Source organism: Aspergillus aculeatus, assembly GCF_001890905.1.
Source record: "Aspergillus aculeatus ATCC 16872 unplaced genomic scaffold ASPACscaffold_24, whole genome shotgun sequence".
In the NCBI taxonomy this organism is placed as follows: Eukaryota; Fungi; Ascomycota; class Eurotiomycetes; order Eurotiales; family Aspergillaceae; genus Aspergillus; species Aspergillus aculeatus.
In genome coordinates, this window is record NW_017962999.1 from 164,494 (window position 1) to 187,478 (window position 22,985).

The 22,985-nt window shown below is 53.9% G+C and overlaps 9 protein-coding genes and 1 non-coding gene across 10 annotated transcripts; 6 read left to right on the plus strand and 4 right to left on the minus strand.

Annotated features, from left to right (window-relative positions):
• Nucleotides 1-1,136: 1,136 nt before the first annotated feature.
• Nucleotides 1,137-2,153, plus strand: ASPACDRAFT_37262 (5'-methylthioadenosine/S-adenosylhomocysteine nucleosidase family protein; the record flags this gene model as incomplete). The annotated part of the gene is made up of 1 exon (XM_020200284.1): nucleotides 1,137-2,153. The coding sequence occupies one exon, from the start codon at nucleotides 1,137-1,139 to the stop codon at nucleotides 2,151-2,153; it is 1,017 nt and encodes a 338-aa protein (XP_020051148.1).
• A 733-nt stretch (nucleotides 2,154-2,886) lies between these two features.
• ASPACDRAFT_64959 (uncharacterized protein) lies at nucleotides 2,887-3,867 on the plus strand (the record flags this gene model as incomplete). Its single annotated transcript, XM_020204058.1, has 4 exons — nucleotides 2,887-3,047; nucleotides 3,111-3,305; nucleotides 3,352-3,402; nucleotides 3,510-3,867. The coding sequence occupies 4 exons, from the start codon at nucleotides 2,887-2,889 to the stop codon at nucleotides 3,865-3,867; spliced, it is 765 nt and encodes a 254-aa protein (XP_020051149.1).
• Nucleotides 3,868-6,940: 3,073 nt separating this feature from the next.
• ASPACDRAFT_1860700 (uncharacterized protein) lies at nucleotides 6,941-8,137 on the plus strand (the record flags this gene model as incomplete). The annotated part of the gene is made up of 1 exon (XM_020197764.1): nucleotides 6,941-8,137. The coding sequence occupies one exon, from the start codon at nucleotides 6,941-6,943 to the stop codon at nucleotides 8,135-8,137; it is 1,197 nt and encodes a 398-aa protein (XP_020051150.1).
• A 224-nt stretch (nucleotides 8,138-8,361) lies between these two features.
• Nucleotides 8,362-10,504, plus strand: ASPACDRAFT_55608 (phosphotransferase family protein; the record flags this gene model as incomplete). The annotated part of the gene is made up of 7 exons (XM_020203024.1): nucleotides 8,362-8,510; nucleotides 8,571-8,756; nucleotides 8,797-9,124; nucleotides 9,211-9,418; nucleotides 9,454-9,548; nucleotides 9,582-9,737; nucleotides 10,322-10,504. 7 exons carry the CDS (start codon nucleotides 8,362-8,364, stop codon nucleotides 10,502-10,504), a joined length of 1,305 nt encoding a protein of 434 aa, XP_020051151.1.
• A 139-nt stretch (nucleotides 10,505-10,643) lies between these two features.
• Nucleotides 10,644-12,036, plus strand: ASPACDRAFT_55609 (metallophosphoesterase family protein; the record flags this gene model as incomplete). The annotated part of the gene is made up of 5 exons (XM_020203025.1): nucleotides 10,644-10,800; nucleotides 10,854-11,043; nucleotides 11,074-11,320; nucleotides 11,389-11,699; nucleotides 11,775-12,036. 5 exons carry the CDS (start codon nucleotides 10,644-10,646, stop codon nucleotides 12,034-12,036), a joined length of 1,167 nt encoding a protein of 388 aa, XP_020051152.1.
• Nucleotides 12,037-12,683: 647 nt separating this feature from the next.
• On the minus strand, nucleotides 12,684-13,917 carry ASPACDRAFT_82432 (uncharacterized protein). The gene is made up of 5 exons (XM_020206091.1): nucleotides 13,736-13,917; nucleotides 13,424-13,671; nucleotides 13,265-13,358; nucleotides 13,136-13,208; nucleotides 12,684-13,070 (listed from the first exon to the last, which is right to left on the minus strand). The coding sequence occupies exons 1-5, from the start codon at nucleotides 13,902-13,904 to the stop codon at nucleotides 12,929-12,931; spliced, it is 726 nt and encodes a 241-aa protein (XP_020051153.1). The 5' UTR covers nucleotides 13,905-13,917; the 3' UTR covers nucleotides 12,684-12,928.
• Nucleotides 13,918-15,776: 1,859 nt separating this feature from the next.
• On the minus strand, nucleotides 15,777-16,910 carry ASPACDRAFT_37256 (esterase/lipase family protein; the record flags this gene model as incomplete). Its single annotated transcript, XM_020200283.1, has 1 exon — nucleotides 15,777-16,910. One exon carries the CDS (start codon nucleotides 16,908-16,910, stop codon nucleotides 15,777-15,779), a length of 1,134 nt encoding a protein of 377 aa, XP_020051154.1.
• A 2,060-nt stretch (nucleotides 16,911-18,970) lies between these two features.
• On the plus strand, nucleotides 18,971-20,470 carry ASPACDRAFT_37302 (FAD-dependent oxidoreductase; the record flags this gene model as incomplete). Its single annotated transcript, XM_020200286.1, has 2 exons — nucleotides 18,971-19,608; nucleotides 19,678-20,470. The coding sequence occupies 2 exons, from the start codon at nucleotides 18,971-18,973 to the stop codon at nucleotides 20,468-20,470; spliced, it is 1,431 nt and encodes a 476-aa protein (XP_020051155.1).
• A 269-nt stretch (nucleotides 20,471-20,739) lies between these two features.
• On the minus strand, nucleotides 20,740-20,811 carry ASPACDRAFT_t318. The gene has a single exon. It is a non-coding gene; the product is annotated as a tRNA-Arg (tRNA).
• Nucleotides 20,812-22,571: 1,760 nt separating this feature from the next.
• Nucleotides 22,572-22,890, minus strand: ASPACDRAFT_48510 (uncharacterized protein; the record flags this gene model as incomplete). The annotated part of the gene is made up of 2 exons (XM_020202145.1): nucleotides 22,572-22,711; nucleotides 22,785-22,890. 2 exons carry the CDS (start codon nucleotides 22,888-22,890, stop codon nucleotides 22,572-22,574), a joined length of 246 nt encoding a protein of 81 aa, XP_020051156.1.
• Between the last annotated feature and the right edge of the window lie 95 nt (nucleotides 22,891-22,985).

Consider the following 22,985-nt stretch of genomic DNA (forward strand, 5'->3'; position numbering starts at 1 on the left):
TCCAGCTAAATTTCAAAATGCTTTTTACCAAGGCCTCCGCCTCCTCCTACAAGTGGTTCGAGGGTATTGTCAACGTGACTCTTCCGGATCCAAGTATGAGCACTTCTGTCTCTTCCTGCCAGCGTGATTTGGACCTGAGCCCTAAAGAGCAAATTGCCATCAGATTCACACTTACTGCGGCTCCCAATGGGCCTCCGTCGCGCGACATCGCCATTGAGTCAATATGTCTTGCCCTTCCCGCAAGCAATATGTCGATACTCAACCTGGGTATCGAGGGCGGCAAAATGGTCAAGAGACCACCTCCCCGTGAGCGAGCCTCGGCGCCCACATACGCTCAAGCGTTGACACTTGACGAAGTCCTACGGATGACGCCACCGTTGCCGCTAAAGCTGCGCCGGATTCTCGCTGTGGTTCTTGCGCATTCCGCTTTGCAGCTCTATGAGACTCGTTGGTTGCCGACGACTCTAACCTCGACGCGTGTCATCTTCATGCAAACAGACCAGGGCCAAGTCGTTCCTCGGCCATTGATTGCCGCTCGGCCGGCACAGCAAGAAGATAGAGATAAAGAGACCCATGATTGGCAGGACCTGGCTCATTCGAGTCCGTTTGTTCTCTCTCTCGGAATCATCCTGCTTGAGTTATGGTTCGGTAAGCATATCAGCGAGTTGCGTGATACAGCGGATATGCCTCTCGACGGGACAGAGGATCCCAATACCGATCTTTTCACCGCGCAGCGATTATGGGAGCAGTCCGAATGGGATATGAGCACCAGATACCGCAATGCAATTGGAGCTTGTGTGAACTGGGATGTTTGGGACTCCGAAAAAGCCAACCCAGAACATCTCTGTCGATTGCTATATGACCAGGTCGTGTCACCTATCGAGGATCAGTTGGCAGAAGAGTTCAACGCCGATATCGAAGAGATAGATAATCTTCTTTTGTCCTTGAGCAAGAACAAGGATCAACGGGCCATAGACCTAGCCCGTCAAAAGCGACTTCTGAACGGTGGGAAACGCTCGCATCCCAATGGTTCGATCCAGTCGCACCCGGTCAAACGGCGATACACCGCAGATCAATGCAGACCATCCCGAACCTGGAGTCCTTGCCCTGAGTTCGATGACGAGCTATCTTTCCAGATGGACCCAGATACCTATAGCGTGGCCATCATCTGCGCGTTGGGTCTGGAATCAAATGCAGTCATGGGCGTCATGGATGAGATTTATGAAAGCTTGCCTGAGGCAGCTCGTAAGGATGCCAATGCCTATACAACCGGCCGCATTGGGAAAACGTCCGTCGTCATCGTCCACCTCCCCGGAATGGGCAAGCTCAATTCGGCCAACAGTACAATTCGCCTCAAGTCGACCTTCCCAAAGTTGGGCCTTTGCCTGGTGGTCGGAGTGTGCGGTGGTGCACCCTACAATTCTCGGGCAAAGAAGGAGATTGTGTTAGGGGACGTGATAATCAGTACCGGACTGAAGCAGATCGACTTCGGCCGCTACTATGCCAACGGCTTCGTTCCGAAGGATGACCCTGAAGATAATTTCGGGCGACCGGTGGACCGTCTGCGCTCTTTCTTGCGCATGTTAAGTGAAACCAGCTACTATTATGATCGCATAAGTGATGAAACGAGTACCACACTGAAAACGCTTCTTCGCTCAGCGACGGGCGAAAGTCTCGCCTACCCAGGTGCCCATCGGGATCATCTGTATGAATCCAGTTACCAACATCAATGTCGTGCCCAAAGCGCATGTGAAACATGCAACGTCACCGACGGCACAGTTTGCCAATATGCCCTAGACACATCGTGTGACAATCTGGGGTGTGAGGCGAGTCGTGTGGTGAGTAGGTCTCGTCTGGCTAACCTTGATTCGCCACGTCCAGTGGTGCACTTTGGTCGTGTAGCGTGTGGTGATGGCGTAATGAAATCTGCGCAGGATCGCGATCGGTTTGTTGAGCAATATCAAGTGATCGGGTTTGAGATGGAAGCGGCGGGGGCCTGGGATGCATTTCCGACTGTCGTCATTAAGGGAGTGTGCGACTATGCTGACAGTCACAAAAATAAGCTGTGGCAAGGCTATAGCGCTGCAGTCGCAGCATCGTGTATGAAGGCGGTCCTGACCCATTGGGCCTCTCGCACACCCTCGGTTACTTGAGCACGGTTCCCGGTAGTGGAGTCAATGTTCCTGATCGTTGAGAGCAGGGGGCTTTGTAGGGTCCCCAATCTGCCGAGTGACCTCCCTGGAAGGGTGGTCCATGCTGTATATAACCTCGACACCACGTCAGATTCGTCACGATTATTCAGAAGCACCGAGTTATGGGAGCCCAATAATCAACCTGATCATATGCAATGCACTTAAGGGTTTTCCACCCGAACCCTTAAGGGATTCGACCATTCGCTTCGCAACCAGCGGGGCGAGTACGACCATAGACCCTTGCCCGAGGGTCGAGGATTGCTTCGAATGCGACCCAATTGAGGAGACGATCTTGGCACAAATGGTCCACACTTCTCTAGTCGGTGAAGGCCGATCAATTTGATGAGGCAGTAGACAACCGTGTCACCTTAGGGAATGATGCTCTTACTACGCAGATCACTGTCCGCACATCCCTGAATACTCCGATAACCCGAGCCTAGCTTCCAGTGTACAAGTAGACTCGGATCTCGGGAACGTCGGACGAAGGCCTCGAAGGGATGCTCTCCACCAAGGCCAAAAATAGAATATGGCGCCACGTGTAATTCTCTGTTCAATCTTCCATATACCCGTCACCGCCACTGTTTAGGCGCGTGACCCGCAAAATGCCATTTTCTTCAACCAAGGTCCCATAACATATCATTCCCGTGCAATCGCTCGAATCACGCCACTCTGTGACCCCACACACAACCTTCCAATGCATAAGTTGACTTCCTCGCTTGACCCGTTATACTCCTCGGGTGGGAAGGGATCCATGCGGTATTTCTTTCTCCATGGAGGTTATTCCCGGCTACCTTTCCCCGATACCGAGGTTTCAGTCGAGGCCAAGGTTCTAGTCTTCAATGGACATGGCAAGATGTAAGCCGCGACTTTCTAATGTACGAACCACTTTCGAGTTCATTCGCTAATTGCGATTCATAGTGTATTCGACCACAGCACAGATGGGCCAACCTCTCAGTACCGCTTCATCAACCGCGCCTTGGTATCTGTCGATGACCGACAAGACGCCTACGTACCAGCTGGAACCTTCGTAGAAACATTATTGAAGAACATTTCCATCCCTACACTGCTATTCGCTGAGATTCCACGGTGGGTACTCCTCGGCTTCAATGTCTGGTGTGTGACCCTCTTCCAAACGGAGCCTGTGACTGAGACGATGCAGGGACCAGGTCATTGCGGGGGAAACCGAGGAGGATAGCCAGTTTCTATACGTGTAAGTGTTTGCCCCCTCCCTTCTCGTCCCTTCCCTTCTCCTTCCTCACCTTCTTTCCCCCCATGTTCTCTCCTTACCCCCCCCCAACAACATCTAACAAACCCCAGCGTCCTCGTCACCCTAGGCCGCACCGGCCTCGACCAAGCCTCCTTCCAAGACTACGAATACCTGAAAAGCATGCTCCACAGCTTCGTGCCGCGCTTCGCGACGGTCGTCTCCCAGATCAGCGATGCGTACCTCCCCGGAGATGCGCGCAACCTCTCCGACCAGATCGCCGGCCTGATGATGCCTGACCCGGCAGCAGAGGAGACCAAGGATCTCCGCGCATTTCTCACGCTGTACGCCAAGCGGTATGTGCATGAAGCCTTGCGCGCAGAGGAGATCCTGAAGCGGTGCCTGATGCATATGGTCAAGATGCCGTTCGAGCTGGAGTCGTCGATTCGGTATGGGCTGATTGTCAATTGAATTGGCTCGGCTTGAGCTGTTTGTGCGATGTGCGATGTGCTGTACATATTAAGAGACTAGTAGGGCATTTTATCTGCGGCTAGAATATATATTAGGTACTTTTACATGGGACTTTTGGGTATCGGATTGAGCATAATTGAATCCTGTGTTTCTGGATGGTGTAGATGTACCTATGTAGACCCGAGGGGCCGAGATCCGAGATCGCCGAAGGGGGTCTAGCCCAATCTAAAGCACTGATGTACATAAAATGACTAGGAAAAGATTAATTTCATATACTGCATAGGACATAATCAAATCGATAAAGCAAGGAGTGTGATCCTAGAATGAAATCCTATCTTCAAATCACCAGCGCCATAAGAACAGCCATCACCGTTCCAACAATCGGCCCCAGCACCGACCCCTGCGCTCCCGTAGCAGCAGCGCCCGTGTACAACGCACCCGCCGCGCTACCGGAACCGGAGGGCACAACGGCCGCGCTCATTGCACTGCCACTGTGCTGACTGCTGCTCGCGGGAATGAGACGCGCGGAGGTAGGCGAAGCAGCGTGACTGCTCGTCGCGAAGCCCAGCTGTCCGCCGGGGGTGTAGTGCGAAGCCGCCGCGCCGACGGCGGTCGACTGAGCGGCATCGGTCTTCGACACAGTGATCGTGCTGACGTATCCGGTGCAAGTCCCGTCACTCGAGCAGGAGTCCACGGTGATGGTGGTCGTGTAGGTCGTATCTGCGCCGGCTGCGACGCCGCCGTTGGCTAGAGTGGTAGATGTGGGCACGGGGACAGCGGTGACAGCGTCGACGCCTTCCGCCGCAACGGAGGTTTGGCCGGCTGAGGTAACCGGGACGACGGTTGTGGCGACGACCAGGGTCTCAGTGGTCAGGTATGCGCCCTGCGAGGTCTGACAGTGGGAATCGTCTTCGACGCAGGCGCTCACGGTCGCGACTCGGGTGCTGAGGACGGTGGAAGTCGTCTGCGAAGGAGCATTACCGGCAGCACCGCCGCCGCCGCCGCCGCCGCCGCCGCGGACTTCAGTGGGCTTGTTCGTCACGGGGTAGACGGTGGTTCCGATCACCAAGGTCTCGGTGGTCGGTTGGGCGATCTTCGATCTGGCGGGGCAGTCAGTCACGGATGACGGGCACGCGGTGATTGTGGTCGTGCGCGTTGTCAGGATGGTGGACGTCGTCAGCTCCGGGCTGCTACCTGCCGCATTCGCACCGGCAGGTCCTGTAGTTGCAAGGGCGGTGGGGTTCGCGCCGTGAGCACTGGTTGCGTCGGCTACCGGGCAAATGGTAGTGTAAGCCACAACTGTCTCGGTGGTGAGATAGGTAGTCCTGGAGCGGGCCGGGCAGTCAGTCACAGAAGACGGGCAGGCGGTGATCGTCGCAGTGCGAGTGGTGAAGACGGTCGAGGTAGTGAGCTTGGAACCACTGTTGCCCTGACCATGAGCACCCGTGTCGGCAGGTGATGAGGAGAACGTGGGCACGGCTTGGACGGCGGTGGTGGCGGCTTCAGCCACAGGGCAAATAGTAGTATACGCAACAATGGTCTCAGTGGTGAGATAGGTTGTCTTGGACCGAGCTGGGCAGTTGGTCACGGAGGAAGGGCATGCCGTGATTGTTGCAGTGCGGGTTGTGAACACGGTGGAGGTGGTCAGCTCAGAACCTCCATTGCCCTGTTGGCCATTGGCACCAGGACCTGCAGATGAGGTGGGCACAGCTTGGGTGATGGTGGCTGCTTCGGTCACAGGGCAAATGGTAGTTGAGACCACCACCGTTTCCGTGGTTACGAAGGTCGTCTTCGCACTGGCAGGGCAGTTGGGGATCGTAGTCGGGCAAGCTGTGATGGTGGCGGTCCGCGTGGTGAGCACCGTAGATGTGGTGAGTTGCGGACCTGAGGAGCTGGATGCAGCCGTGGTACCCAACTGAGCAGCACCGGTGGAAGTCAAGATCGAGGTATCAGTGACAACAGTCGCCGTTGGCGCAGCTGTGGTACCCAACTGAGCGGCACCGGTGGAAGTCAAGATCGAAGTATCGGTGACAACAGTCGACGTTAGCGCAGCTGTGGTACCCAACTGAGCGGCACCGGTGGAAGTCAAGCTCGAGGTATCAGTGACAACAGTCGGCGTTGGCGCAGCTGGCGTAGTTTGAACAGGCCGTGAGGAGGGAATGAAAGCGCTCGAGCTTGCACTTGACGAGCAGCTGCGGTGCGGCAGAGGTCGGGAGACGTAAGTCCAGTGAGGCCGCGAGCTTGCTGAATGGCTTGGAACTGGTCGCGATGAAGGGATCACGGAGCTGGCCGCGGGTGATGTCTTTACTGGAGAAGATGATGGGGCGGAAGGGCTGATCACTGGCGTGACCTTCACGGGGGATGAGGAAGGAATGGCAAGCGATGTGGCAGGTGTAGCCACAGATGAAGGAATAGCAGACGATGTGGCAGGTGTAGCCACCGACGAAGGAATGGCAGAAGACGAACGAGCGCTACAGGGTCTGCGACTGGGCAATGGCCTGGAACTATAGGTCCAGTGATGATGAGTTGCTGTGGCCACCGGGGTAGAAACCAGAGCAGTGGTGGTGGGTTGAATATCAACGGTCAAGGCGAGGGCTTGCGCCAACACGGCGGCAAGTATCCATCCTCGCGCCAGCAGATGCGCCATCTTGCTTTGACGGTCTCTTCTTCCTACTAAAGATAAAGAATGTATAGGTTAGGGGAAGTTAAAAGAGAGAATGGGTGTGAAAATGGTCAATACATTGAAAATGAAAGAGTGACGGGGGGAGTTGGGGTGGATGGGAAGGACCGGGAATGAGATGAGGAAATGGTGAAGACTGCCGTATTTACGGCATTCGATAATGGACCCAGATTAAAATCGCTCATGGCAAGCGGGGATCAGGATCGTGTTCCTGAGTTAGTTCCTCGTGTTTTTTTACACTATTGATCTCGATGTCAATGCGAGGTGAAAATAGCCGACGGCGACGCCGAAGGGAGAAAAACTTAGGAGGAGCTAGAGGGTATTTAGGGCAACTTCCGCTCCCCCCAATGAATACGGATGAACAGAGTCGAGCATCCTCCTTCTCCACGCAAAATGTCTCTGAAATTCATTCCCCTTGTTGCGGGCCTGCTCCTTGGGCAGGCGGCGGCCAATGTTCCGGTGCCTTCAAGTTCCCCGGTGGCCAGCAGCAGCCAGGTTCAATCTCAAGCCCGGGCTAGTGTTTACTGCCATACAAAATTAGGAAAAAGCTCTGTTTCTGGTGACCTGCCTACATCAACTATTACTCGTACTCGCCATGATCCTACTGCAGTTGTGATCACCTCGACTACCCAGGGCACTGTGACAGAGACTCCTGCCTTGGTGACGGTGACAGCCACCGATTATGTGACCATCATTCTGACGACGACCGCTGATACCGCCACCGATACCTTCTCGACCACCTCCACTGACTTTACCACCTCAACGGCGATAGTCACTCTCCCCACCGTGACCAGCACTGTTGCCACAACGGTGACGACCACGACCACCTCTACCTCCACCGTCGCTACCTCAGCTGGGTTCACTCCACTTGCTGAGTCACTGCCCACCGCCACGGCAGCTAAGCGCTCCCTTCTCGACACTGAGGAAGAAGACTGCGCCGCATGGCTAGATGATTATCAGTATCCGCAGGCTGTGGAGTGTCACGAGAAGATTGTGGTGAAGACCACCAGCGTGGAGACGGTGACTGCTGTGCCTATCACCACGACGGCTGCAGGCTCAACCACCACTACCACGGTGACCAACACAGTCCTGACCAGCTCCGTGGTGGTTCCCAGCGACGTCTCAACCACCCTGAGCTTCAGCACCACCTCCACCATCACCGAGACTGCCACTGCTCCAGCCGTGACGACCACTGTCACCTCCACCAACACCGTCTCCGTCGTCAGCAGCACCACCGTGCTCGGTGCATGCGCTACGAACAACGTCCCCGGCCTACCGTTTTCTTCGGACTACGGTAACTTCGCGGGCCAATATACTTATCTCCTGTCCTTCACCAACGTTCCCGGCGAGAGTCTAACTGTCGGTAACACTGCTTCGGCCTATGACTGCTGCGTCAGCTGCCAGGAGTCCAACACCTGCGCCATGTCGTACTATAACCACCTTACGTCTTCGGTCAGCTACTGTTACCTGATCCATACCACCACCTGCAACAGTGCGTCGACCTACGCCAAGGCCTCCATTCACAGCTCCGCAGCCACGATTCAGATGTCCAATGGGCCCTGTGGTCAGGTTCGGGGTGTGCAGGGTTGATTTTTTATGTATTAGACCTAGATTAACATAATGAAGTGAATTTCGCATTTTCGATGCACCCTCGCATCCCTGTATATGGAATTGATGCATTAAGGCGGATCGGAGTGGGAAGAGGTAATGCTCCAGACGTATCACCACTTCCCCCCCAGTGGAAGGCCGAGGCCTCGATAACTTCCTCTGACCTTCTAAACATTACCTAGTATCTGGTAAAATTGGAGGCTAAAATGTATTTTCACAACATAAGTCTTGCAAGTTTGGAGAGAGTTAAGAAAGAATGGATAGCTCTGTGCTCAGCCTCCTCCCAGGGTATCTGCCAACTTGCCAGCAAGTACCGCGGTCGCGACGATTTTTTACTCCGCTCCATGTACTGTGGGTTCTTCAACTTTGGCTTCTGGCTTCATTGAGAGGGTAGGGGCCCAGATTGATTGATTAGATTTCCCCTGCCGGGAAAGTCCGTGTTCTTGGATGAAAAGGTTCAGAATGAGGCCATCCTGATGAAATTCATCGCTGCAACGACGCGCATCCCTGTCCTGCGCGTCATTGCTCACGGTAGAGCAGAGCAGAATCCTACCGGTCTCGGCCCTTTCATTATCATGACCTGGGTAGAGGGCGCAAGGATGTCCGTCCGAATTTCGCAAAGGTGGTGATACATCTGAAAGAGAGGATGCACTGGATCAAGACGTCGACCCGCAGACACTGAAGATCCTGTATGGAGAAATGGCAGAGATTCTGCTAGAGTTGTGGAGCCTGAATTTCAGTCATATTGGCAGCCTTCGCAAGCATCGCGGACAGGAGACACCAATCACGACCAGAGTTAAAGGCAGACCGTTGACTCTCGAAGTGAACGAGTTAACTAGAACATGTGGTTTGGAAGACTGCGCCCCGTCGAGAGTCTATCACAGCTCGCTGGAGTACATACATTCTCTCCTGCGCCTGCAGGACACCCACCTGGACAGACAGCGGAACAGCATCTACATGCAATCGACTGTCGGGAGAAATATTCCTGTCGCAGTTTGTTAAAAGTGGTGGCTCTGCGCTTTATATCTCCCACTGATAATGACGACCCATTTAAGCTTTTCTGTGATGATCTGTGTCCTGGGAATGTGCTTGTCGATGAGTCCCTTCACATGACGGGCGTCATCGACTGGGAGTTCTGTTATGCTGCGCCTGCCCAGCTTGCAGGCAGTATTCCATGGTGGTTGCTTCTCGAGCGACCGCAGAACATCCTTAACAGTCAGGGCCCCGAAGCGTTCTTTCGGTCTTTCTTGCCGCGAGCCAACTGTTTCCTGCAGGCCTTGGAGTTTTTAAAGAGAAAGCCAGAGGGCTGGGCGTGGAGGATGATCGATTATCGGTGAGAATGAGGCAATCTATCGACACCAAGAGCGCATGGTTCTACCTCGCTTGCCGGTCAGTCTCATCCGTCGATCTACTGTACTGGGACTAGCTGGATGAGTACTGCTGGGGTAAGAGGTCGTCAGTCGCAGAACGGGTACGCTCCCTCACAACGAACATTGGACTCCACAAGGACCGCGAGAACTTTGTACGGTCGAAAAATGTGCAATCACAGGATTATTATGCCGAACTCGGTAAAGCGACCGACGTAAGGTCTGAGGAAGAGGAAGAGCCGCATGACGACGGAAAAAGGACTGACAAGGTTCATGTACATTTGACACCGGAGACATTAAATAAGGGCACCCCTGCCTCACCTGCCTCATTTGACTACTGGGAGCTTGAAGGCAAGAGCCCAAAAGAATTAGTCACTGCGATCGCTGTCGCGAGCTTATTTGTTATAGGCGTGGCTTGGAGGCGTCAGCGCCCTTAGGCTGAGAGGTGTTGCATGGTTAGTCTGTCTTTCACCATGGTAGAGGCCACGTTCAGTTGGACTCAGTTGACATTGACTAAAATCAAAAGCCAAGCTGAGCAATTATCCCAGGGGATAGAGACCATGTGGAGTAGGTGTGAACGATCTGCGGAGCGCCAGTGGCTCTGCTGCCTCAGGCGTCGAAATTACAGTATATTGCGGTTCGGATCCTTGCTTCGAAGAGCTGCATTTCAAGTCCATTACACCTCCAGAAGCAACCGCTGACATCACCACTCCAACTATACTGTTCATCAAGAGCACTCTATGCTAATATACTAACAATCCCGTTGAGCCCAATTGGCAATGAACTGACCGCACGATAGTGGCAGTTACGGGACCCGGTGCAGGAACGGCGGCAATTAGCGGCCGCCAGTGCCCGTCCCGTCAAGCCTCTTATTGACTGGGATGCCACAACGTGCTCCATGCTGGAGAGCAACTGGGAGGGTGGTTTAATTGTGAGCTACTTAACTTGTAAGCAACTGAAGAAACGTATTGGGGGCTGCTGAATAGATTCATGCCCACGTGTGCACCGCAGTTTGCCGAGGATGCTTTTGTTGACTGGGCTATTAATTTGTCTGGCCCCAGCAAAGGACAGCCCAACCTGGTCACCTCAACAAAAGACCACTTTGACGAGGCGCTGTCACCATGGTGCGCTACATTGTGCCAACACTTCTAGGCCTTGCGTCTGGCATTCGTGCACTCCCAAACGTCAACTCGACAAACCAGTCCGGAACCCGCCTTCAGTTCAACAGCGATGGCATGTTCCAACTGTCGATATTCGAGGACTTGCATTACGGCGAGGGTGAGTTGTCTGTTCTTCATCCTTTGCACAATCATAACTGACGATGTCGTCAGCGGAAGACACAACCTGGGGACCAATCCAGGACATCGAAAGCACTGCGGTGATCAATACCATCCTCGATAATGAAAGCCCGGACCTGGTTATCCTGAACGGCGATCTTGTTACTGGTGAAAACACCTTTCTGTCGAATGCGACCGACTACATCGACGAGATCGTTGCTCCCCTGGTTGAACGCCAGTTGCTGTGGGCTTCCACCTAAGGGAATCACGATAGTGACTACAACCTGTCGCGCAGCGCCATCCTCCAGCGAGAGCAATCCTACCCCAACAGCTTAACCCAAAGCCTGGTTGCCGGGGAACTCGCGGGGGTGTCGAACTACTACCTGCCCGTTTATCCTTCCGACCCCTCAGCGACTACGCCAGCGTTGATCATGTGGTTCTTCGACAGCCGCGGTGGGAACTACTTCCAGGAACTGGAGAATGGCAGCGAAGTGCCGCAGCCGTGCTGGGTGGATGAGTCGGTCAGTACAGTACATGGGCCTCGGCTCTACTGCCTCCCTCAATGCAATGATCTCACCAGTGCGGTCAGGTAGTCGAATGGTTCACGCAGACCAACGCCGACCTCACCGAACAATACGATAAAGTCATCCCTTCGATCGCCTTCTACCACATCCCAGTGAATGCGATGCTCGCCTTCCAGAACCAGGGCGTGGACGCCCACTCAGAACCAGGCATCAACGCCGACGACCCCCTGGACCAGCAAGGTGAGGCCAGCGGACAGGGCGCGGTATCCGGGACGGTGTTCAGCTACTCGGGCCAGGATATCCCGTTCATGGAGGCGTTATTGAACACCGAGGGTCTACTGGCGACGTTCAGCGGCCATGACCATGGTGATGACTGGTGAGCACTTTCCTCTTCTTGGCTTCCCACCCCTTCCAACGTTATACTCTAAACCAGGACTGAATTTCCGGAAAGGTGCTTCAAATGGGACACCCAGCTCCCCGGGATGAACCTCACCGGCAACGGACTAAACCTGTGCTTCGGGCGTCACACGGGCTACGGCGGGTACGGGTCCTGGACGCGGGGATCCCGACAGATCCTGCTGAACGAGACGACCCTGGGGACGGAGATCGCGACCTGGATCCGGCTGGAGGATGGGTCGGTCTCGGGCCAGGTCAGCCTCAACTCGACCTACGGGGAGGATCGGTATCCCGCTGTTGCGACCACCTATACTTAAAGAGAGTTCGGATCAAGGGGCTTCGAAACGTGCAGGTGTTCAAGTGACGCAGGGCTCAAGGCAACTCCCGCTATCTCGCAAATGCCCCCAGACAGAATTGATGCACTTTCTTGTAAAGTAGAAGTCCATAAGCGAGAAAGATCTTCATGAACAATGACATGTGTAGCCGATCACTTCCCTCGAAAGCCCCGGTGGTCCGGGCGCAATACGTCAACGCTCGGGGATCCGTTCATGGCACTCACGCTTGTCCCATCTGAGCATCTGCGCTTGTCTCGGAATTCTTCTGAGTGGCGTAGATTAAACCCCCTCTCCGGAATGAATGGCGTATTTCCCCCTCCCCCCATCCCCGCCGATCTTTGCCATCCGAGAACTATTGCCGAAATCGGGCCCAGGGTTCCTGACAGGGGGGAACCGACGACGTCATTGCTGACAAAGTACGAATAACGTTACGAGGATGGATTTGTCATTTGATGCCTCAGAAAGCCATCAACACCTCGCGCCATCCCTCGGAATCCGGTTCCAGAAGCGAATCTAATCTGGTTGATTTCTAATAAGGCATTATAGATCGAATGCGTGCAATCAATCATTAATCATATTCGCCAGATGTGGTGGCGGTCGATTCTATAATTACAGCTAGGGGGTAATAGATAGTGTACTGTACAATGAAGCTGAAAACAATGTCAGGTCAACCAAGCCGAATCGTGACCCTGATTCTCACGATCCCAAAGGGAAATCAAGTGGTGAAAAGAATCCTAAAACGCCGTATCTATACAATCCAAATCCGAACGCTGATTTCCCTTGCAAAACCAAACCATGTGCTTCCTGAAAGTGTCGTAACAAAACATGGGGGGAATCTCTTTTGTGTCGTTATTGAAACCAGTTTATGATTGGTCTACTCCCGAAGGGTCCTGTTGTGTAGGCCATCGGTGGTCTCGGGCTCGGGGATTTTCTCTTCTCCTTCCATCTGGCGTCCGTAGTTGGACTTGGGGCCGTGGACGTCGTCGTGGTTGTGCGAGGCGATTAGGATGATTGCACTGCAGGAGGAAACACGGGTTAGGGGATGGCTCGCCAAGAAGGAGAGTCATTCGGGGGAACATACCTGACGACGGTGAATACCCAACCGGGCCATGCGAGGACCACCGAGGCGAGGGCTTTGGGGTTCGTGCGGTACACTGCTTCAGCGTTAGTATAGAGATGTGGAATGAATGGAGAGAAATGTTGCACGCACCGAAAGCAGGCTTCTTCTTCGACTCAGACCAAAACTGTCTCGCGCCGGCGGCATCCGTGCCATGGACCTGGACGCTTCTTGTTGCGGTGATTATCTGGAGAGGCAGGGTTTAGCATCTCTCTTTTGTGATAGTGTTTTCAGTCTGAAGAATCCGCATACCGTCATTGTCAACGCCGAGCTAAGCATCATGATGGACACCACCACACCGCTGATCTTCCACGCCAAACGGACGGACTTGCTCTCGTGGCGTTCAGGCCAGAACAGGTCGAAAAAGAAGGCGGCGCCGAAGATAGTGGCGACGGCGACACCGACGAAGATGTTATAGGAGGCGGCCCCGACGAAGTCGTTGTTGTAGACTGATACTCCTGGGTGGTGGCGCTCGATGTAGCTTTGTTGGTCGACGTAGTCTATCCGGCAGAAAAGTCATCAGAATTGGCTTTTGCACAATATAGTGTACAGGATTGAACTTACCTGATAAGGCGGCCGTGCCGGTGGACTCGGAGCACACGCACAGAATCATGGCCAGCTGGTAGACGATCATCTTCGTGCGACGGAGGTGGTAGATGCGGGTGAACATGTTGGAGCTCTTGAATTTGTTCCATTGGATCTCCTTGAGATCCAGGCCCCAGATGACTGTCATTGCTGTGTATGGTGTGTGGTGTGTGGTGTGTGATGTGGGAGGTGGAACGGGGCGGGAAGAAGGAGTGGTGGTATGGGAAGGTGAGATGGAATAAGAGGAGAAACGAAAGAGTAATTCGAAGATAGATACCGATAAAATGAATGAAGAGGAGTATTAAAGTAAGAATGTAAGAATTGATGAAAGAAGGAAAGCGGAGCCATGGGCCACGAACAGGGTCCGGTCGGGATCGGCAACGTGACGTCAGGAGAAAAGGAATGAATAATCAACAGACACAAAACACAGTTGCACCCACCACGTCACAACTGCCATTTCTCCTCGCACCTCACACAGTTATCTCGTGGCCATCCAATAATTGGTCCAACCCGGCATTTGAACACTGTGGGTCAAGAGTGAAAAGGCTTAGTACACCCATGATATCAGCGGGACTCTGGCCCGTCACTACATCTACCTATTGTGGTAACAGTCACTGTCGATAACGACCAGTATCACATCTGGCCTACGATTTCCCTATGTCATTTCCTTCAGGTTGTCTCTCTATTTTGCTCTGGCTCTTGATCTCCCAAATCGACTCACGCTGCGCTGGCATTATCCTGTCATGTGCATCTCAAAAGTCAATGGTCAAAGAATTCCCCGCATCTGCAATGACAACATTTGCAGTCGGAATGCATTGTTAATTGACATTAGGGCCCAGGCCCCACATCGTCTCTGCATGCAACATGGACAAGGCTACAGCGAACCCAGCAACTGTCAAACCCTTGATTTATTTATTCTTGCCCCGAGAAAAGTGTCGGATCAAGAAGGTTTTAATTGACATGTAACAATCCAACCCACCCATGGTTAGCTATATATACACCCCTGCCCCTTTTTTCCAGACCCCGTCGGCACAAGATGCCTCATCTCAGCGTCGCCACCTTTCCAGACAGACCATCACCGCGCGATCAATCCGGACGGGTGGAGCCCTGGTTTCTGGGGAATCGTACGCGACACCACAGAATTAGTGAATGAACTTTTATGGGTATACGAGAGGCTCATTTACCTTGAAAAGGAGCAAGGCTTCTGCTTGAGCGACCGGAAAATATTACCCACTTTTGACGCGTATTGCTAGGTGTTCGTTCCGCTTTTCTCTGAATCGAAGTCCAGGCGCCTTTGTCCGATTTTTTTTTGTTCGATCGGGGGTTCCACCCTGGAGGTATGCTATTGCTACAGTTATTTGGTAGGTGCTCATGGTCATGGGTTGTCCTCGGTGAGAGTTGAACATTACGAGGTGTTGTGTCACCATGCTCCCAGACTCGACTCTCGTATTAGCATACTCGTCGATAACGAGTCGACCTACGAATAAGGTGGAAATATGGCTGTACATTGTATGAGGAGGTGAGCAACACCTGTTCGCCTGTGCAGGTCAATTGATAGGGGTAAATGATGTAATGGGTCCAAGGAGATCCGCCCAGCGGACGATCCTTTACATTAGCCTGCAGAATGCGCCGCACTGTTGTCTCGGTCTTGGCTGAATTCGTGCTCTAGTTGGATCTTGACCGATCGCATCCCTTTCTTAATTAGACCAATAGCTTCAAAAGCGCAGGAGATGTATCAGACAGCATGCCATGTGTCTCCAAATACCAATTGGAGGTACATTGCGCTGGTCGACTCTATAGCCACACAACTTAGGGCAACGTCAACTACAGAATGAAGACTAAGACCACCATCCTTATCCAAAATTTGCTTATGTGAAGGAAAACAGAATATCATGATCATATGTACAATCCAACCGAAGAGCTCTAACAACGCCATACCAGGAATCTAACCATATAGAATATAACCCAACCGTCCTTATCCCCAACGCCAAACCCATATAAAAACTCCATCCCAAACCTGCTATACCGAAACCAACCCTGACATTTCCGAAGCAACAGCCACCGCAGGCCCCTTCACCACATCCCGAACCACCGCCTCCTCAACCTCAACCCTCTCCCCCTCGACAGCATAACCCGGTAACTCCGGCTCGCGCCAAGGCTTAGGCGAGAAGAAGAGGATCTGCTTCAACGCGCCCGCCGCCAGGGCCTGCGTGCGCGCCGCATCGACCAACCCGATCCCCTCCGCCCGGCCGCGCCTACACACCGTCGCCAGATCAATCCTCTCCACTTTGCCGGGCCCACCATGCTGAATCGCATCGGCGATCAACGCCCACGCCAGCGGATGATACAGCACCGCCTCATGCGAACAAAACAGGCCCCCGGCCGCCGCGAAGGAGCGCGGGACATGCAGCTGCAGCTCGCAATTCGTGACCCCGACGCCGCGCGCATCCCTCAGGAACGCCGATGCCCCCGGCCCGGACTGCGGCTGCACCACCTCATCCGTCGCGGAGTAGATGGACGTCGTCGGTACATACGCGGAATCCCCGCCGCCGGATCGTAGAGTCCTGATGAACGTGGCATTGCGGGTCTGGTTCCACACGGCCGGGGTGCCCGGCTGCGTGCCGGGGAACGGACAGAGCGCCCACGCGGCCACGGTGCCGGCGAAATCCGCCGCGAGGGCGATGAAGCTCTGCACGGGGCCGCGCGCGCTGGGCCAGTATTTCAGCGCCCACTGCGTTGTGATGCAGCCCTGGGACCAGGCGATGACCGCGATTTTTTGGGTGCACCGGGCGGAGAGGTAGTGGATCGCGTAGGCGACGTACTCGGCGTTGCGGGCGGAGGCGTCGCACATCCGCCCGGGGATGTTCAGCCACACCGGGTCGCCGAAGGGGCTTTGGCGTAGGAGTTTAGTAAGGTTGGGCGCGTAGGCTTCGCCGCCGTGGGTGCCTGTGCCGGGGACGAGGAGGACGGGCGTTCTCCCGTCGCGGCCGTACTGGAAGTCGGCGGGGATGTGGATGGCGGAGCGGAGGGAGGCCTCGGGGATGGAGTACGGTGCGTCCAGCTCGGAGACGCGCGGGTAGATGCTCGTCGCGAGGTCTGGGTTCTGGTTGTCAACTGAGTTGATGTCCACTGCAGGAGCCCCGTGGCCCAGCATGGTGCTGGCTAGGTTCGTGCTGCGTGCGCGGAGGGAACGGCGGTAGGTCGATAGGTGCTTGTAGTAGGTGTCGAAGAAGGGGATCTGCACGAAATTCATCGTGATCTTGGGATATGTATGGTTATAGTGTCTCTTTGGCTTTGACGCGGAGACACTATGTGGGTATTCCGGATGGCACGGCCGGAGAGGATCATCGTGTCGATCGTTCCTTGACTTTATATATTCAGGGTTCTTGGGCGTCACAGCTGGTGAACGAGTGACAAAAAAAAAGTCAATCGCTTGGAAAGAGCACAGAGCACTTGCTGATGTCGCGAAAATAGTATCCCAAACGGAACCAGCGATTTGAAATCTGGGCGTGATTGGCGTCGGCAATTCTTACCTCTGGCGGAGATGCCGATACAGACGCGAGCGCGGCTCCACCTCCACCCTCCCTTCAGCGACCATGAAAATTTGATGTGGAGAAGGCCGTGTCGTATCTCCTATTTCAAGGCTGCGTTGGGCCTTCAGCCGCTCGCTTCAGCTGGCGACCTCCGAACTAGTCCTATGTGGCTGACCACGTCACTAGCTGAATCGAGATAAGCAGCCCGAGAAGAAAGCTTCATAACAGCGGCGATGCAGCGCCAGCCAGCCGCGTTATTGTTCTATTTTCCCTCGCGATTGTGGCTGGCTCGTGTTCGGTTCAAGCTGCCGCAACCTGAGCGGTGAATTTTCTTGTGTCTGTGCTGTGTCTTCGCCCATCAGTGCACAATCTCAGGCATTCTTGGTTTCGGTTGCGCCCCTATTGCTTCAAGGTATGAGATCGCGAGCCGTCTATACGGTGCCGTGGTTTCCATAACAGGGCAGCTGATGTTGCCAAGAGCCTTGCCCAATCGCTCGGTCCAGAGCCCAGCTGGTCTGGACAAGGTGACTATCCCTCTGCCAATTGCCACTAGCTTGGACATGTCTTCAGCATGTTTGGCCGAGCGAAACAAAAGGTCCAGACCATGGCAACTCGCTCATCTGCCAATGTAGAACTCCCTGGTGCTCCTGGACAGACCTAGACGTGTTGGTGGCGGTCAAGGGGTCTAAGTGGACCCTGGGCTGTGAGAGTCAACTCTATCCTTATGTCGAGTCCAAATTGCATGAACGCGCCTGATCTTCGCAGGGGTGGGTATCACTCGAAGTCTGGTTTGAGCGGCTCTTGTCCGTCAAATAGTGGAAGGCCTCGCCCGGAATGACCGCTGTTTGCAGCAGAACGTGGTATCGTGCTGAATGTGGTTGCCATCGAGGGGGGTTCCTCAGGTCATGTGCCGCAAGTGAACCCTTGCTGTCACCTCGGATGCTGAAGACCTCGCAATGCTCTGCTTTGCACATTGGGCATAAGTCTCTCCAAAGCAGTCCATACGCCAAGTTATTCCCATAGTCTTCTCACGCAAAACGTAAGAGGTCGTGCCTTCTAACGGGCTCGTGTTGGCTTCACGGGCAGGCCGACCGTGACCTATGCTCTGATCATGCCTCGTAGTTCTGCGACCACAGAATATTGATCCTTGGTGGTAAAGACCTAGTTTTCTCTGATCAACATTACAATAGTGCTTGGGTCTTTCCATGCGAAACACGCGGCTTGATTGCATCGCAACAGAACCAAGCATTTGACGACTCCCCAGATATAGAAGTCACTGTCATAGCATAATACATGACTGTGCGACTCAAGGGCATTTTGATGAAAGATTCGTTCAAGTTCCTGATCCAGACCGAATGAGCCCGAAATCTCCAAGCCGACTACCATAATAAGAAGGAGTCGGTGTTGATGAGAGAAAGTCGCTTCGTATGATCATGGCTTCTGTTCCAAAATATGTAACCTGAAAGAGTGAAAGTATCTCCTGCTCCAGTAATTATTGTGGCATGCCACAGTAAGGCTGGGAAACTCTAGTTGTGCCGAATGATCCGAGGCTCGTATTTCGACTTACATCATCCTTCCAACCGTCTCAGCGCAACCAGCAATGGAGGGAACCTTCAGCAACGGCGCTTTGATGCTGTAATCCAACATCATCAGTCACGCAGTATAGTGCAGATCACAAATCATGAAAATCGTCATCGTGGGCGGTGGCATCTCAGGGCTGACGGCGTACCTGGCCCTGCAGAAGCACCTGCCCAAGCCCGCACCGCCGGCCCCCGACCACGAATACACAATCTACGAGCCCTACAACACCTCTCCAGAGGCCACGTCTCACGAGCGAGCGCAGGGTGCCACACACTCCTCGGCCCTGACCGTGGGGGGTGGGCTCGGTGTCGGGCCCAACGGGCTCCACGTGCTCCACCGGCTGGACGCAGATCTGCTGCGCGACATCGTGAGCAGTGGATACATGGTCGACCACAGCAATCTGAAAAGCAAGCACGGTCGTCTCCTCGTGAAGCTAGAATCATCGGGGACAGGTGGCCGTCCCCGGGGGCCAGACCAACAGCCGCGTATGCACATGCTCGCAATCAGCCGCCATGCGCTCTGGAGCCGTCTACGTCGCGCGGTACCAGACACGGTGATCGTCAACAAACGTGTTTCGCAGGTTATCGCCGTCGCGGATGGGCCAAATCTCGTCGGCTTCGACGACGGCAGTCCTCCCGTGCATGCGGACCTGGTGATCGGGGCTGACGGGCTGAAAAGCACGGTTAAGCATGCGCTGTTTGCCGAGGCGGAGGCGGATCCATATCCCCCGCATTACGAGTATGTTCCTCTTCCGCTCATATCCCCATGGTCAACTCCGGAATTACTGACGCGGGATATGGGGTGCAGAGGCCTCGTCGGCGTGGGGGGCTTCATCCCCTCAGACAGCGTTAAGCATCTCGTCGAGACGGGGTCAATGAACTTCATCTTCGGCGGGAACGGCTTCTTCGGCTACTTCTACGCGGAAAGTGCGAGCTCGGACCTAAATCGTGCTTCGCCGTGTCATGTCTCGCAACCGGGGGATCTGTTGGCGTGGTGGTCGACGTACGCGATCGAGAAGAGTCCTCCCGACTCCAGGAGCCTTGATACAGAAGATGTCACTCGACAGTTGCAGGAGCGGTATGTCCACTGGACGGATCCAGTGGTCCAAAAAATCATCCGTGAGATTAGCGTCGAGAGCATGTGGCCGACCTGGACCTCGCCGCAGCTGCCGACCTGGGAGCGAGATGGGGTTGTGCTCGTCGGTGATGCCGCACATTCGCTGCCGCCGACGTCGGGGCAGGGGTCGTCGCAAGCTTTAGAGGATGTCGAGGCTTTGGTTATGTTCCTTTCGCATCAGTTGCGGCGGGTGTATGCTGAGAAGGGCCAGCCCTTTAGTGCCAGGGTGGAGAAGGAAGCCATCAAGGTTGCTGCGAAACAGTATGAGGAAATGAGACGGCCGAGGGTGGAAGCTATCCTTGCGAGGGCGAAGAATATGCAGGACCGGAAGCGGGATATGGGGGTTGTGCAGGAGTATGTGATGTATGCGTTTATGTGGCTCATGGGTGAGTGTCTTGTCGTGGTCCTCAAGAGTGTGACAATGAGTTATGATATTGACGCTGATGATGATGGCGGGAATAGGTTGCTTTCCGAGTGTCTTTAGGGAGCAGCAAGAGGCGTTGTTCGAGTATGACTTGCCGGGTGTTGTTGAGCGGGATATAGCGAGGGACGTGTGATCGTGAGGGGAGTACTGTACCTTGCAGCGACAGCCGCCCTATATGCGTTTCTACGGTCGCTTGCAGGCTGCCATTGTTTATTTGTACCGGGGGAACGTAGTTTCTACTCAGTGCCGTGTCTTGTGCAGATTCCAGGCGTGTTGAGACTCCAAGTAAAAAGTGGAGCCCGGCATGATGGGGCAAAAGCAAAAAGAGATGACCTACGCAGGGCTCGAACCTGCAATCTCTTGATTCGTAGTCAAGCGCCTTACCATTGGGCCAGCAGGCCTTGCTGTTGACAAAGGGCCTTTATATATGTAACAATACCCAATGCATGGTCACATCATCTGTGAGACCTCTTGGAGTCCTAATCTGGTTAGGACTCGTGTGGTAGCCATCTTCAACACTGCATTTTCTTTGTTTGATTGGAACCTTATCACTCCCCACTCTTTAATGTACTGAGTACTGTACAATTCACCTGAGACTTCTTGTACTCTGTAAATGTATCTTTCTTATTTTTGCCATCTTGATAAACAAATGAGACGATCTCCTCACGGTCAAGTGTTGCCAAATATCAGGGCAAACATATATACCCAGAAAAATGTTTCCCTGCATGGAACGTAATCAACCTCAACCGTACACAGCGACTGAGCCAGTAAAACACCTCGATCAAAATCGTGAAAGCGGCTCAAGGGAAGTGTTGGAGGCATAGAATCAGACATGGGACACATTAGATCGCCCAGGTAGCATCCCTTGCTAAATATAAAAAGGCCCGACTTCTACAAGCGAGTCAAAAGCATTGCCCCTTTACCTCGAGTCCGGTAACAACAAAGTACCAGCCAAGTATCTGGTTAAGTATCACTTAGGCAGCGGTGGTCAGCTTCAATTTCCCAGTCAATGCGGGGTAGCCACGGATCCGGGGAGAAGTCATCATGCAACAACACCTGCCCAAGTTCCATCCGTGACTGGCCACCGCAGAAAGCGGGGTAATACACAAATGTCAAAGAGACAGGCCTATGTCAGCAAATCATTCACTCGTGTTTTGATTACTAGCCCTCCTTCCTCTCCCCACGGGCCACCCTCTATCACAGTATTCTCATTCTAGGTTACGACAGGAGTAGACTAGGAGCAAAAAGGAAGCGACCCGGCTTCGAAGGCAAAAAAACCTTAGCTGCCGAAACAGAAAATCTGGGGTAGTGGCCCACTTCCCTCCGACGCCGGTGAACATTAGCTATGGCTTGTTTCTTCTAGGTCTGGATTCAGGGGCTAAGGCGCGTGGTGGGTGTGGTGCCTTGGGAGGCTTTTTATACATTGTTTAGGCTTCATATTTAGAAAGGGACGATGCTGTTGTCAAACTGACGGATGGGTAGACGAGCCATGATCAGACCACCGTCACCTACGATCATTGACTATGGCATGAGCAGCCACTGACGCAGTCCGGTAGGATCCAATGGATGGGTTGGGTTTGGAGTATATTACTGTCGTGTGCGTCTGTTCGGTGTGCTGGGTGAGCCCTTGACCTATATTGCCTGTTTGCGACGCCTATCCCTGTCGCGCGTACCGCGAGCACATTGGCTGGATCCCACCCAACCGAAGTAACAAAAGGGACATGGATTCTGAAGTCTACCGGGGGGTCAAGCTGCAGTCCACGCTGACCCTGCCTCGACCCTCCCTGAGGTTGGCTGGCTGGCGCTCTCGTCGAGCAGTGTCCCTCTTCTGCGACATTTATCTTGGTGAATCCGATTCATAAGATTTATGATGCTAATAAGATACTAGGCAGTAGTAGTAGCTAAGTACACCTGAAGTACTGTGTTCCGTCCCTCGACAAAAATAAACAAAACCCTCCTAAACGCCGGTAGGTCATCACCTGGAAGATCCCGTCCTAGAATGTCCCCCCCCCCCCAAATAAATCGCATGATTGGTTGGAAAGAAAATGTGACTGGTGCATCGAAAGTACGAAGTCTGACTGTCTCAGACAGCTAGACTCAATCTGCTGGACCCCTTTCTCTTCCCTGCAAAAGTCGCGTGAGGACAACAACAAGAAAAGGTCTACTTTAAGTGTCGCATGTAGCGTAGGGTCAGATAGACGGCGCCCATGGTTGTATAGGCCGCACCACCCGCGGCAATCCAGACTGGTCGGTGAACGCTAAAGGATGTCTGAACGAGCTGGTATCTTGTTCTTCGCTTCTCTGAATGAATGGATTAGATATCATGGCTCCTCGGGCCTTTGCTTTGATGAGATTGCTGATGTGGATGTCCTACCTGTGTTGAGGAAGCGGTTGCGCAAAGTCGCCAGCTGCTGTCTGGAGTATGCACCAAGGGTGGATCCAGCGGACGAGAGTCCCTGGATGATCTGAGGGGTTGACATCTTCTGAAGTTGGAAGGGTAAATGTGTTGCTCAATGAATCTGAAGATGAAAGGGAGAAAGAGCTGCGAGCTGTAGGAAGGAAAGTGAAGGCCACC

Bases quoted from the DNA above. Each gene is read 5' to 3' on its own strand.
- ASPACDRAFT_82432 (XM_020206091.1), bottom strand. From the start codon at position 13,904: ATGACAGTCATCTGGGGCCTGGATCTCAAGGAGATCCAATGGAACAAA. The intron at 13,672-13,735 runs GTAAGTTCAATC...TCTGCCGGATAG, and splicing joins CGGCACGGCCGCCTTATCAG to ACTACGTCGACCAACAAAGC. The intron at 13,071-13,135 runs GTATGTTCCCCC...TTCCTCCTGCAG, and splicing joins TGGGTATTCACCGTCGTCAG to TGCAATCATCCTAATCGCCT.